Source organism: Pseudophryne corroboree, chromosome 7 (assembly GCF_028390025.1).
Source record: "Pseudophryne corroboree isolate aPseCor3 chromosome 7, aPseCor3.hap2, whole genome shotgun sequence".
NCBI lineage: Eukaryota > Metazoa > Chordata > Amphibia > Anura > Myobatrachidae > Pseudophryne > Pseudophryne corroboree.
This window is the reverse complement of record NC_086450.1, coordinates 509,533,461-509,546,142: the sequence shown is the minus strand read 5'-3', so window position 1 is coordinate 509,546,142 and position 12,682 is coordinate 509,533,461. Positions and strand designations below refer to the sequence as shown.

The 12,682-nt window shown below is 49.6% G+C and overlaps 1 protein-coding gene across 1 annotated transcript in view; it reads right to left on the bottom strand.

Annotated features, from left to right (window-relative positions):
• MGRN1 (mahogunin ring finger 1) overlaps nucleotides 1-12,682 on the bottom strand; it is a 39,682-nt gene that overhangs the window by 11,013 nt on the left and 15,987 nt on the right. The window contains exon 17 of the mRNA XM_063935437.1: nucleotides 2,770-2,813. Within this exon, the coding sequence (XP_063791507.1) occupies nucleotides 2,773-2,813 (41 nt within the window). The 3' untranslated portion in view covers nucleotides 2,770-2,772. The remainder of the gene's footprint in view (nucleotides 1-2,769; nucleotides 2,814-12,682) is intronic.

Genomic DNA, 12,682 nt, shown 5'->3' with positions numbered 1-12,682 from the left:
GTACCTTGATTATCACCTGCTGGGAATACAGCTTGTGAATAGCTTCCACTACCGCCTCCCTGTCGGAGGGAGACGTTGGTAGAGCAGACTTCAGGAACCGGCGAGAGGGAGACGTCTCGAATTCCAATTTGTACCCCTGTGATACTACCTGCAGGATCCAGGGGTCCACTTGCGAGTGAGCCCACTGCGCGCTGAAATTCTTGAGACGGCCCCCCACCGTGCCTGAGTCCGCTTGTAAGGCCCCAGCGTCATGCTGAAGACTTGGCAGAAGCGGGGGAGGGCTTCTGCTCCTGGGAAGAGGCTGCCTGGTGCAGTCTTTTTCCCCTTCCTCTGCCCCGGGGCAGAAATGAGTGGCCTTTTGCCCACTTGCCCTTATGGGAACGAAAGGACTGAGTTTGAAAAGACGGTGTCTTTTTCTGCTGAGAGGTGACCTGGGGTAAAAAGGTGGATTTTCCAGCCGTTGCTGTGGCCACCAGGTCCGATAGACCGACCCCAAATAACTCCTCCCCTTTATACGGCAATACTTCCATATGTCGTTTGGAATCCGCATCACCTGACCACTGTCGCGTCCATAACGCTCTTCTGGCAGAAATGGACATCGCACTCACTCTAGATGCCAGGGTGCAAATATCCCTCTGTGCATCTCGCATATATAGTAATGCATCCTTTAAATGCTCTATAGTTAATAATATACTGTCCCTATCCAGGGTATCAATATTTTCAGTCAGGGAATCCGACCAATCCACCCCAGCACTGCACATCCAGGCTGAGGCGATTGCTGGTCGCATTATAACACCAGTATGTGTGTATATACCTTTTAGAATATTTTCCAGCCTTCTATCAGCTGGTTCCTTAAGGGCGGCCGTATCGGGAGACGGTAACGCCACTTGTTTTGATAAGCGTGTGAGCGCCTTATCTACCCTAGGGGGTGTTTCCCAACGCGCCCTAACCTCTGGCGGGAAAGGGTATAGTGCCAATAATTTATTAGAAATCAGCAGTTTTTTATCGGGGGAAAACCACGCTTTATCACACACCTCATTTAATTCATCTGATTCAGGAAAAACTACTGGTAGTTTTTTCACACCCCACATAATACCCTTTTTTGTGGTACTTGTAGTGTCAGAAATATTCAATGCCTCCTTCATTGCCGTGATCATGTAACGTGTGGCCCTACTGGACATTACGTTTGTCTCCTCACCGTCGACACTGGATTCAGTATCCGTGTCTGGGTCTGTGTCGACCATCTGAGGTAACGGGCGTTTTAGCGCCCCCGACGGTGTCTGAGACGCCTGAACAGGCACTAATTGATTTGCCGGCTGTCTCATGTCGTCAACAGATTTTTGCAAAGTGCTGACACTGTCACGTAATTCTTTAAATACGACCATCCAGTCAGGTGTCGACTCCCTAGGGGTGACATCACTAACACAGGCAATTGCTCTGCTTCCACATCATTTTCCTCCTCATACATGTCGACACAATCGTACCGACACCCAGCACACACACAGGGAATGCTCTGAAAGAGGACAGGACCCCACGAGCCCTTTGGGGAGACAGAGGGAGAGTTTGCCAGCACACACCAGAGCGCTATATATATACAGGGATAACCTTATGTAAGTGTTACTCCCTTTATAGCTGCTGTTTTATATTAGCTGCCAATAGTGCCCCCCCTCTCTTGTTTTACCCTGATTCTGTAGCAGGACTGCAGGGGAGAGTCTGGGAGCCTTCCTTCCAGCGGAACTGTGAGGGAAAATGGCGCTTGTGTGCTGAGGAGATAGGCTCCGCCCCCTTCACGGCGGCCTTTTCTCCCGCTTTTTTTAGGAAAACTGGCAGGGGTGAAATGCATCCATATAGCCCAGGAGCTATATGTGATGTATTTCTTTAGCCATATAAGGTTTAAACATGTTTTATTGCGTCTCAGGGCGCTCCCCCCCAGCGCCCTGCACCCTCAGTGACCGGAGTGTGAAGTGTGCTGAGAGCAATGGCGCACAGCTGCAGTGCTGTGCGCTACCTTATCTGAAGACAGGAACGTCTTCTGCCGCCGATTTCTCCGGACCTCTTCGCTCTTCTGGCTCTGTAAGGGGGCCGGCGGCGCGGCTCCGGGACCCATCCAGGCTGAACCTGTGATCGTCCCTCTGGAGCTAATGTCCAGTAGCCAAGAAGCCCAATCCACTCTGCACGCAGGTGAGTTCGCTTCTTCTCCCCTTAGTCCCACGATGCAGTGAGCCTGTTGCCAGCAGGACTCACTGAAAATAAAAAACCTATTTAAACTTTTACTTCTAAGCAGCTCAGGAGAGCCACCTAGCATGCACCCTTCTCGTTCGGGCACAAAAATCTAACTGAGGCTTGGAGGAGGGTCATAGGGGGAGGAGCCAGTGCACACCAGCTAGTCTAAAGCTTTTACTTTTTGTGCCCAGTCTCCTGCGGAGCCGCTATTCCCCATGGTCCTTACGGAAGTCCCAGCATCCACTAGGACGTCAGAGAAAAAGTAAATAAAAAAAAAAAGGGTCAACCTTTTGACCCCGTCAACCTTTTGACTGTCGACCGTTTGACCCCGTCGACCATTAGTGGTCGACCTACGGACTGTAGACCTTTTTATTGTAGGTCTATTAGCCAGGGAGATAAAGCAACGTGTGTAGCAAAAGTTCCAGGAAGGCATATACAAACCAATGGAGTACAAAAATGGTCTGAAGGTGGAGAACCGCTTTCACACTGCGAAACTTTACAATAATGCATTTTACTTATTCGATTAATATTGAGAGAGTACCTCACCCTTCACTCGTCGATCCCAATAGAGCAGGCATCAGGACCCAGCGCTGCAGTGAGGAGAGAGGAGGAGCAATCAGGTACAGAAGTTCATACATGACCAATCAGGTAATACCTAACATTAGACTGGCTACACTAGATCGGTATTTCTGATTGGTTGCTACAGGCTAACACATGACACTGCTCAAAGCACCAGCTTATAAAGAAAAAAAAATTAAAAAAAGATGCAATAATGTTCTGTGGAGCTCATCTACGAGGCAGAACTCTGTATGATTGACCAGGTACACGGCCCCCTCTCAGAAGCAGGCACAGAAACAATGTAACCCACCCAAATCTAACTCTCTCTGCACATGTTACATCTACACCCCTGCACTGCACATGAGGGGGGGGGGGGGGGTCATTCCGAGTTGATCGATCGCTAGCTACTTTTTGCAGCGCTGCGATCAGATAGTCGCCGCCTATAGGGAAGTGTATTTTTGCTTTGCAAGTGTGAGAACGCCTGTGCAGTACAAAAAAAGTTTTGTGCAGTTTCTGAGTAGGTCTGGACTTACTCAGCCCTTGTGATCACTTCAGCCTGTCCGGTCCTGGAATTGACGTCAGACACCCGCCCTGCAAACGCTTGGACACGCCTGCGTTTTCCCAAACACTCCCAGAAAACGGTCAGTTGCCACCCACAAACGCCCTCTTCCTGTAAATCTCCTTGCGAACGCCCGTAAGAATGGATTCTTCATAACATCCATCGCTCAGCAACGATCCGCTTTGTACCCGTACGACGCGCATGCGCATTGCAGTGCATATGCAGTTTTGACCTGATCACACCGCAGCAAAAAAACCTAGCGTGCGATCAGGTCGGAATGACCCCCAATATCCAACCGGATGTGGATCATCAAATCGACAGTGTCTAGGTCGACAATGTTTAGGTCGACCACTATAAGCTGACAGTCACTAGGTCGACAGGATTTCTAGGTCGACAGGTCAAAAGGTCGACACGATTTATTTTTGTGTCCTTTTCTGCATACAGTGACCGGGAAGCCGAATTAGTGCACCGTGCCCGCTCGCCATGCTTTGGGCAAGGTGCCTCACTCCACTACCGCTTCGCTCGACACAGATTACCGTTCCGATCGTAGTCCACACGCATCGTTAAGTATGAAAAAGTTCAAAAACAGAACAAACAAACAAAAAAAAAAAATAAGAATTTACTCACCAGTAATTCTATTTCTCGTAGTCCGTAGTGGATGCTGGGGACTCCGTAAAGGACCATGGGGAATAGACGGCTCCGCAGGAGACTGGGCACACTAAAAGAAAGATTTGGTACTACCTGGTGTGCACTGGCTCCTCCCTCTATGCCCCTCCTCCAGACCTCAGGATACTGTGCCCGGAAGAACTGACACAATAAGGAAGGATTTTGAATCCCGGGTAAGACTCATACCAGCCACACCAATCACACCGTATAACTCGTGATATTTTACCCAGTTAACAGTATGAATAACAACTGAGCCTCTCAACAGATGGCTCAACAATATAACCCTTTAGTTAGGCAATAACTATATACAAGTATTGCAGACAATCCGCACTTGGGATGGGTGCCCAGCATCCACTACGGACTACGAGAAATAGAATTACCGGTGAGTAAATTCTTATTTTCTCTGACGTCCTAGTGGATGCTGGGTACTCCGTAAGGACCATGGGGATTATACCAGAGCTCCCAAACGGGCGGGAGAGTGCGGATGACTCTGCAGCACCGAATGAGAGAACTCAAGGTCCTCCTCAGCCAGGGTATCAAATTTGTAGAATTTAGCAAACGTGTTTGCCCCTGACCAAGTAGCAGCTCGGCAAAGTTGTAAAGCCGAGACCCCTCGGGCAGCCGCCCAAGATGAGCCCACCTTCCTCGTGGAATGGGCTTTAACTGATTTAGGATGCGGCAAACCAGCCGCAGAATGCGCCAACTGAATTGTGCTACAAATCCAGCGAGCAACAGTCTGCTTAGAAGCAGGAGCACCTATTTTGTTGGGTGCATACAGGATAAAAAGCGAGTCAGTTTTCCTGACTCCAGCCGTCCTGGAAACATAAATTTTCAAGGCCCTGACTACGTCCAGTAACTTGGAATCCTCCAAGTCCTTAGTAGCCGCAGGCACTACAATAGGTTGGTTCAAATGAAAAGCTGATACCACCTTAGGGAGAAACTGGGGACGAGTCCTCAATTCTGCCCTATCCATATGGAAAATCAGATAAGGGCTTTTACACGACAAAGCCGCCAATTCTGACACACGCCTGGCCGAAGCCAAGGCCAATAACATGACCACTTTCCACGTGAGATATTTGAGATCCACGGTTTTAAGTGGTTCAAACCAATGTGATTTTAGGAAACTCAACACCACATTGAGATCCCAAGGTGCCACAGGAGGCACAAAAGGGGGCTGAATATGAAGCACTCCCTTTACAAAAGTCTGAACTTCAGGCAGTGAAGCCAGTTCTTTCTGGAAGAAAATCGACAGAGCCGAAATCTGGACCTTAATGGAACCCAATTTTAGGCCCATAGTCACTCCTGACTGTAGGAAGTGCAGAAAACGACCCAGCTGAAATTCCTCTGTGGGGGCCTTCCTGGCCTCACACCACGCAACATATTTTCGCCAAATGCAGTGATAATGGTTTGCGGTTACTTCTTTCCTGGCTTTTATCAGCGTAGGAATGACTTCCTCCGGAATGCCCTTTTCCTTTAGGATCCGGAATTCAACCGCCATGCCGACAAACGCAGCCGCGGTAAGTCTTGGAACAGACAGGGCCCCTGCTGTAGCAGATCCTGTCTGAGCGGTAGAGGCCATGGGTCCTCTGATAACATTTCTTGAAGTTCCGGGTACCAAGCTCTTCTTGGCCAATCCGGAACCACGAGTATCGTTCTTACTCCTCGCCTTCTTATTATTCTCAGTACCTTTGGTATGAGGGGCAGAGGAGGGAACACATAGACCGACTGGTACACCCACGGTGTCACTAGCGCGTCCACAGCTATCGCCTGAGGGTCCCTTGACCTGGCGCAATATCTCTTTAGCTTCTTGTTGAGGCGGGACGCCATCATGTCCACCTGTGGCCTTTCCCAACGGTTTACCAACAGTAGGAAGACTTCTGGATGAAGTCCCCACTCTCCCGGGTGTAGGTCGTGTCTGCTGAGGAAGTCTGCTTCCCAGTTGTCCACTCCCGGAATGAACACTGCCGACAGTGTTATTATGTGATTTTCCGCCCATCGGAGAATCCTTGCGGCTTCTGCCATCGCCATCCTGCTTCTTGTGCCGCCCTGTCGGTTTACATGGGCGACTGCCGTGATGTTGTCTGACTGGATCAGTACCGGCTGGTTTTGAAGCAGGGGTTTTGCCTGACTTAGGGCATTGTAAATGGCCCTTAGTTCCAGAATATTTATGTGCAGGCAAGTCTCCTGACTTGACCATAGTCCTTGGAAGTTTCTTCCCTGTGTGACTGCTCCCCAGCCTCGAAGGCTGGCATCCGTGGTCACCAGGACCCAGTCCTGTATGCCGAATCTGCGGCCCTCTAGAAGATGAGCACTCTGCAGCCACCACAGTAGAGACACCCTGGTCCCTGGAGACAGGGTTATCAGACGATGCATCTGAAGATGCGATCCCGACCACTTGTCCAAGAGGTCCCACTGGAAGGTCCTTGCATGGAACCTGCCGAATGGAATTGCTTCGTATGAAGCCACCATTTTTCCCAGGACTCGTGTGCAGTGATGCACCGATACCCGTTTTGGTTTTAGGAGGTCTCTGACTAGAGATGACAGCTCCTTGGCTTTCTCCTGCGGGAGAAACACTTTTTTCTGTTCTGTGTCCAGAATCATCCCCAGGAACAGTAAGCGTGTGGAAGGAACCAGTTGTGACTTTGGGATGTTTAGAATCCAGCCATGCTGTTGTAGCACTTCCCGAGATAGTGCTACTCCGACCAGTAACTGCTCCCTGGACCTCGCCTTTATTAGGAGATCGTCCAAGTACGGGATAATTAAAACTCCCTTTTTTCGAAGGAGTATCATCATTTCTGCCATTACCTTGGTAAACACCCTCGGTGCCGTGGACAGTCCAAACGGTAGTGTCTGGAATTGGTAATGACAATCCTGTACCACAAATCTGAGGTACTCCTGGTGAGGAAGGTAAATTGGGACATGCAGGTAAGCATCCTTGATGTCCAGGGATACCATGTAATCCCCCTCGTCCAGGCTTGCAATAACCGCCCTGAGCGATTCCATCTTGAACTTTGATTTTTTTATGTATGTGTTCAATGATTTCAAATTTAAAATGGGTCTCACCGAACCGTCCGGTTTCGGTACCACAAACAGTGTGGAATAGTAACCCCGTCCTTGTTGAAGTAGGGGTACTTTTACTATCACCTGCTGGGAATACAGCTTGTGAATTGCCTCTAGTACAGCCTCCCTGCTCGAGGGAATTGTCGGTAAGGCCGATTTGAGGAAACGGCGGGGGGGAGTCGCCTCGAATTCCAGCTTGTACCCCTGAGATACTACTTGAAGGATCCAGGGATCCACCCGTGAGCGAACCCACTGATCGCTGAAATTTTTGAGGCGGCCCCCCACCGTACCTGGCTCCGCCTGTGGAGCCCCACCGTCATGCGGCGGATTTGGAAGAAGCGGGGGAGGACTTTTGTTCCTGGGAACCTGCTGCGTGGTGCAGTTTCTTCCCCCTTCCTCTGCCTCTAGACAGAAAGGACCCGCCTTTTCCCCGCCTGTTTTTCTGGGTTCGAAAGGACTGCACCTGATAGTACGGCGCTTTCTTAGGCTGTGAGGGGACATGGGGTAAAAATGCTGACTTCCCAGCTGTTGCTGTGGAAACAAGGTCTGAGAGACCGTCCCCGAATAACTCCTCACCCTTATAAGGCAAAACTTCCATGTGCCTTTTAGAATCTGCATCCCCTGTCCACTGCCGAGTCCATAAGCCTCTCCTAGCAGAAATGGACAATGCACTTATTCTAGATGCCAGCCGGCAGATCTCCCTCTGTGCATCTCTCATGTACAAGACTGAGTCTTTTATATGCTCTATGGTAAGCAATATAGTGTCCCTGTCCAGGGTGTCAATATTTTCTGACAGGGAATCTGACCAAGCAGCAGCAGCACTGCACATCCACGCTGAAGCAATAGCTGGTCTCAGTATAACACCAGTGTGTGTATATATAGACTTTAGGATAGCCTCCTGCTTTCTATCAGCAGGTTCCTTTAGGGCGGCCGTATCCGGAGACGGTAGTGCCACCTTTTTAGACAAACGTGTGAGCGCTTTATCCACTCTAGGGGGAGTTTCCCAACGTGACCTATCCTCTGGCGAGAAAGGGAACGCCATTAGTAATTTTTTTGAAATCACCAATTTCTTATCAGGGAAAGCCCACGCTTCTTCACACACTTCATTTAATTCTTCAGATGGGGGAAAAACTATTGGTAGTTTTTTCTCCCCAAACATAATACCCTTTTTTGAGGTACCTGGGTTTATATCAGAAAGGTGTAAAACCTCTTTCATTGCCTCAATCATGCCACGAATGGCCCTAGTGGACATTAAATTTGACTCATCGTCGTCGACACTGGTATCAGTATCCGTGTCGACATCTGTGTCTGCCATCTGAGGTAGTGGGCGTTTTAGAGCCCCTGATGGCCATTGAATTGCCTGGGCAGGCACGGGCTGAGAAGCCGGCTGTCCCGTATTTGGCCTGTCGTCAAATTTTTTATGTAAGGAGTCGACACTTGCACGTAATTCCTTCCATAAGTCCATCCACTCAGGTGTCTGCCCCGCAGGGGGTGACATCACATTTATAGGCATCTGCTCCGCCTCCACATAAGTCTCCTCATCAAACATGTCGACACAGCCGTACCGACACACCGCACACACACACAGGGAATGCTCTTAAAGGAGACAGGACCCCACAAAAGCCCTTTGGGGAGACAGAGATAGAGTATGCCAGCACACACCAGAGCGCTATATAATGCAGGGACTAACTGAATTATGTCCCCTATAGCTGCTATAATATTTACTGCGCCTCAAATCTGTGCCCCCCCCTCTCTTTTTTACCCTTTTCTGTAGTGTAGACTGCAGGGGAGAGTCAGGGAGCTTCCTTCCAGCGGAACTGTGAGGGAATAATGGCGCCAGTGTGCTGAGGGAGATGGCTCCGCCCCTTTTTCGGCTGACTTTTCTCCCGCTTTTTTCTGTATTCTGGCAGGGGTAATTACCACATATATAGCCTCTGGGGCTATATATTGTGGTTATTTTGCCAGCTAAGGTGATATTATTGCTGCTCAGGGCGCCCCCCCCCCCCCAGCGCCCTGCACCCTCAGTGACCGGAGTGTGAAGTGTGTATGAGGAGCAATGGCGCACAGCTGCAGTGCTGTGCGCTACCTTGGTGAAGACTGAAGTCTTCTGCCGCCGATTTTCCGGACCATCTTCTTGCTTCTGGCTCTGTAAGGGGGGCGGCGGCGCGGCTCCGGGAACGAACACCAAGGACGGGTCCTGCGGTCGATCCCTCTGGAGCTAATGGTGTCCAGTAGCCTAAGAAGCCCAAGCTAGCTGCAAGGAGGTAGGTTCGCTTCTTCTCCCCTTAGTCCCTCGTTGCAGTGAGCCTGTTGCCAGCAGGTCTCACTGTAAAATAAAAAACCTAATATATACTTTCTTTCTAGGAGCTCAGGAGAGCCCCTAGTGTGCATCCAGCTCGGCCGGGCACAGAAATCTAACTGGTCTGGAGGAGGGGCATAGAGGGAGGAGCCAGTGCACACCAGGTAGTACCAAATCTTTCTTTTAGTGTGCCCAGTCTCCTGCGGAGCCGTCTATTCCCCATGGTCCTTACGGAGTCCCCAGCATCCACTAGGACGTCAGAGAAAAAGTGTAAAACCCATGTCAACCTTTTGACCTGTCGACCTAGCACGTCCACCTTCCAACCCTGTCGACCTAGTGACTGTCGACCTATAGTGGTCGACCTAAACATTGTCGACCTAGACAGTGTCGATCTTCAGACCGGATCCCGTCCAACCTCCTAACCCTTCACCGCCAGCCCTGAATATGGTCAGAATATACTGCTCAGCTTAGCCCCAGTTACTGCGGGACTGAGGGCTGCCTGTATTACATGGGCGTGGATCAGAAGCTCTTTATCACATTGGTCGGAGACCACCTGAAAACGCGCTTCTCTAAGGAAGGCTGGCGGAGGTGGTCTCTCATCCTATACTGCTAATAAAACGCACTTCTCTAATGAAGGTGGCGGAGGTGGTCTCTCATCCTATACTGCTAATAAAACGCTCTTCTCTAATGAAGGCTGGCGGAGGTGGTCTCTCATCCTATACTGCTAATAAAACGCTCTTCTCTAATGAAGGCTGGCGGAGGTGGTCTCTCATCCTATACTGCTAATAAAACGCTCTTCTCTAATGAAGGCTGGCGGAGGTGGTCTCTCATCCTATACTATTAATAAAACGCTCTTCTCTAATGAAGGCTGGCGGAGGTGGTCTCTCATCCTATACTATTAATAAAACGCTCTTCTCTAATGAAGGCTGGCGGAGGTGGTCTCTCATCCTATACTATTAATAAAACGCGCTTCTCTAATGAAGGCTGGCGGAGGTGGTCTCTCATCCTATACTATTAATAAAACGCGCTTCTCTAATGAAGGCTGGCGGAGGTGGTCTCTCATCCTATACTATTAATAAAACGCGCTTCTCTAATGAAGGCTGGAGGAGGTGGTCTCTCATCCTATACTGTTAATAAAACGCGCTTCTCTAATGAAGGCTGGCGGAGGTGGTCTCTCATCCTATACTGTTAATAAAACGCGCTTCTCTAAGGAAGGCTGGCGGAGGTGGTCTCTCATCCTATACTATTAATAAAACGCTCTTCTCTAATGAAGGCTGGCGGAGGTGGTCTCTCATCCTATACTATTAATAAAACGCGCTTCTCTAATGAAGGCTGGCGGAGGTGGTCTCTCATCCTAGACTATTAATAAAACGCGCTTCTCTAATGAAGGCTGGAGGAGGTGGTCTCTCATCCTATACTGTTAATAAAACGCGCTTCTCTAATGAAGGCTGGCGGAGGTGGTCTCTCATCCTATACTGTTAATAAAACGCGCTTCTCTAATGAAGGCTGGCGGAGGTGGTCTCTCATCCTATACTGTTAATAAAACGCGCTTCTCTAAGGAAGGCTGGCGGAGGTGGTCTCTCATCCTATACTATTAATAAAACGCTCTTCTCTAATGAAGGCTGGCGGAGGTGGTCTCTCATCCTATACTGTTAATAAAACGCTCTTCTCTAATGAAGGCTGGCGGAGGTGGTCTCTCATCCTATACTGTTAATAAAACGCTCTTCTCTAATGAAGGCTGGCGGAGGTGGTCTCTCATCCTATACTATTAATAAAACGCTCTTCTCTAATGAAGGCTGGCGGAGGTGGTCTCTCATCCTATACTATTAATAAAACGCGCTTCTCTAATGAAGGCTGGCGGAGGTGGTCTCTCATCCTATACTATTAATAAAACGCGCTTCTCTAATGAAGGCTGGCGGAGGTGGTCTCTCATCCTATACTATTAATAAAACGCGCTTCTCTAATGAAGGCTGGCGGAGGTGGTCTCTCATCCTATACTATTAATAAAACGCGCTTCTCTAATGAAGGCTGGCGGAGGTGGTCTCTCATCCTATACTATTAATAAAACGCGCTTCGCTAATGAAGGCTGGCGGAGGTGGTCTCTCATCCTATACTATTAATAAAACGCGCTTCTCTAATGACGGCTGGCGGAGGTGGTCTCTCATCCTATATTAATAAAACGCGCTTCTCTAATGAAGGCTGGCGGAGGTGGTCTCTCATCCTATACTATTGATAAAACGCGCTTCTCTAATGAAGGCTGGCGGAGGTGGTCTCATCCTATACTATTAATAAAACGCGCTTCTCTAATGAAGGCTGGCGGAGGTGGTCTCTCATCCTATACTATTAATAAAACGCGCTTCTCTAATGAAGGCTGGCAGAGGTTGTCTCTCATCCTATACTATTAATAAAACGCGCTTCTCTAATGAAGGCTGGTGGAGGTGGTCTCTCATCCTATACTATTAATAAAACGCGCTTCTCTAATGAAGGCTGGCGGAGGTGGTCTCTCATCCTATACTATTAATAAAACGCGCTTCTCTAATGAAGGCTGGCGGAGGTGGTCTCTCATCCTATACTATTAATAAAAGGCGCTTCTCTAATGAAGGCTGGAGGAGGTGGTCTTATCCTAATGAAGGCTGGCGGAGGTGGTCTCTCATCCTATACTGTTAATAAAACGCGCTTCTCTAATGAAGGCTGGCGGAGGTGGTCTCTCATCCTATACTATTAATAAAACGCGCTTCTCTAATGAAGGCTGGCGGAGGTGGTCTCTCATCCTATACTATTAATAAAACGCGCTTCTCTAATGAAGGCTGGCGGAGGTGGTCTCTCATCCTATACTATTAATAAAACGCGCTTCTCTAATGAAGGCTGGCGGAGGTGGTCTCTCATCCTATACTGTTAATAAAACGTGCTGAGAAGAAAGGAGTACCCGCAGTCCTGTAATAAAACCTATACAGGGCCGGACAAGAAGTTGGAGCCCGGAAGAGATTAATGGGAAACAACCCTGCCCTAACCCAAGCGGAATCCATGCTCGTTAAACCAGACTGGACTGTCCTTAAACACTAAGGGGGTCATTCTGACCCGTTCGCTCGCTGCTGTTTGTCGCAGCCGAGCGAATGCGTCTATTCTGCGCATGCGCCGGCGCCGTAGTGCGCCGGCGCATGCCAGACGGCCGAAGGCCGTAGCAGGGCTGCAATCGCCTCTGCCTGACTGACAGCCAGAGGCGGTCGCTGGGCGGGAGGGGGCAGAACGGTGGCGTTTGGCCGCCGTTTCGTGGGAGCGGTCCGGCCAATGCAGGCGTGGCCGGACCAAACGAGGGG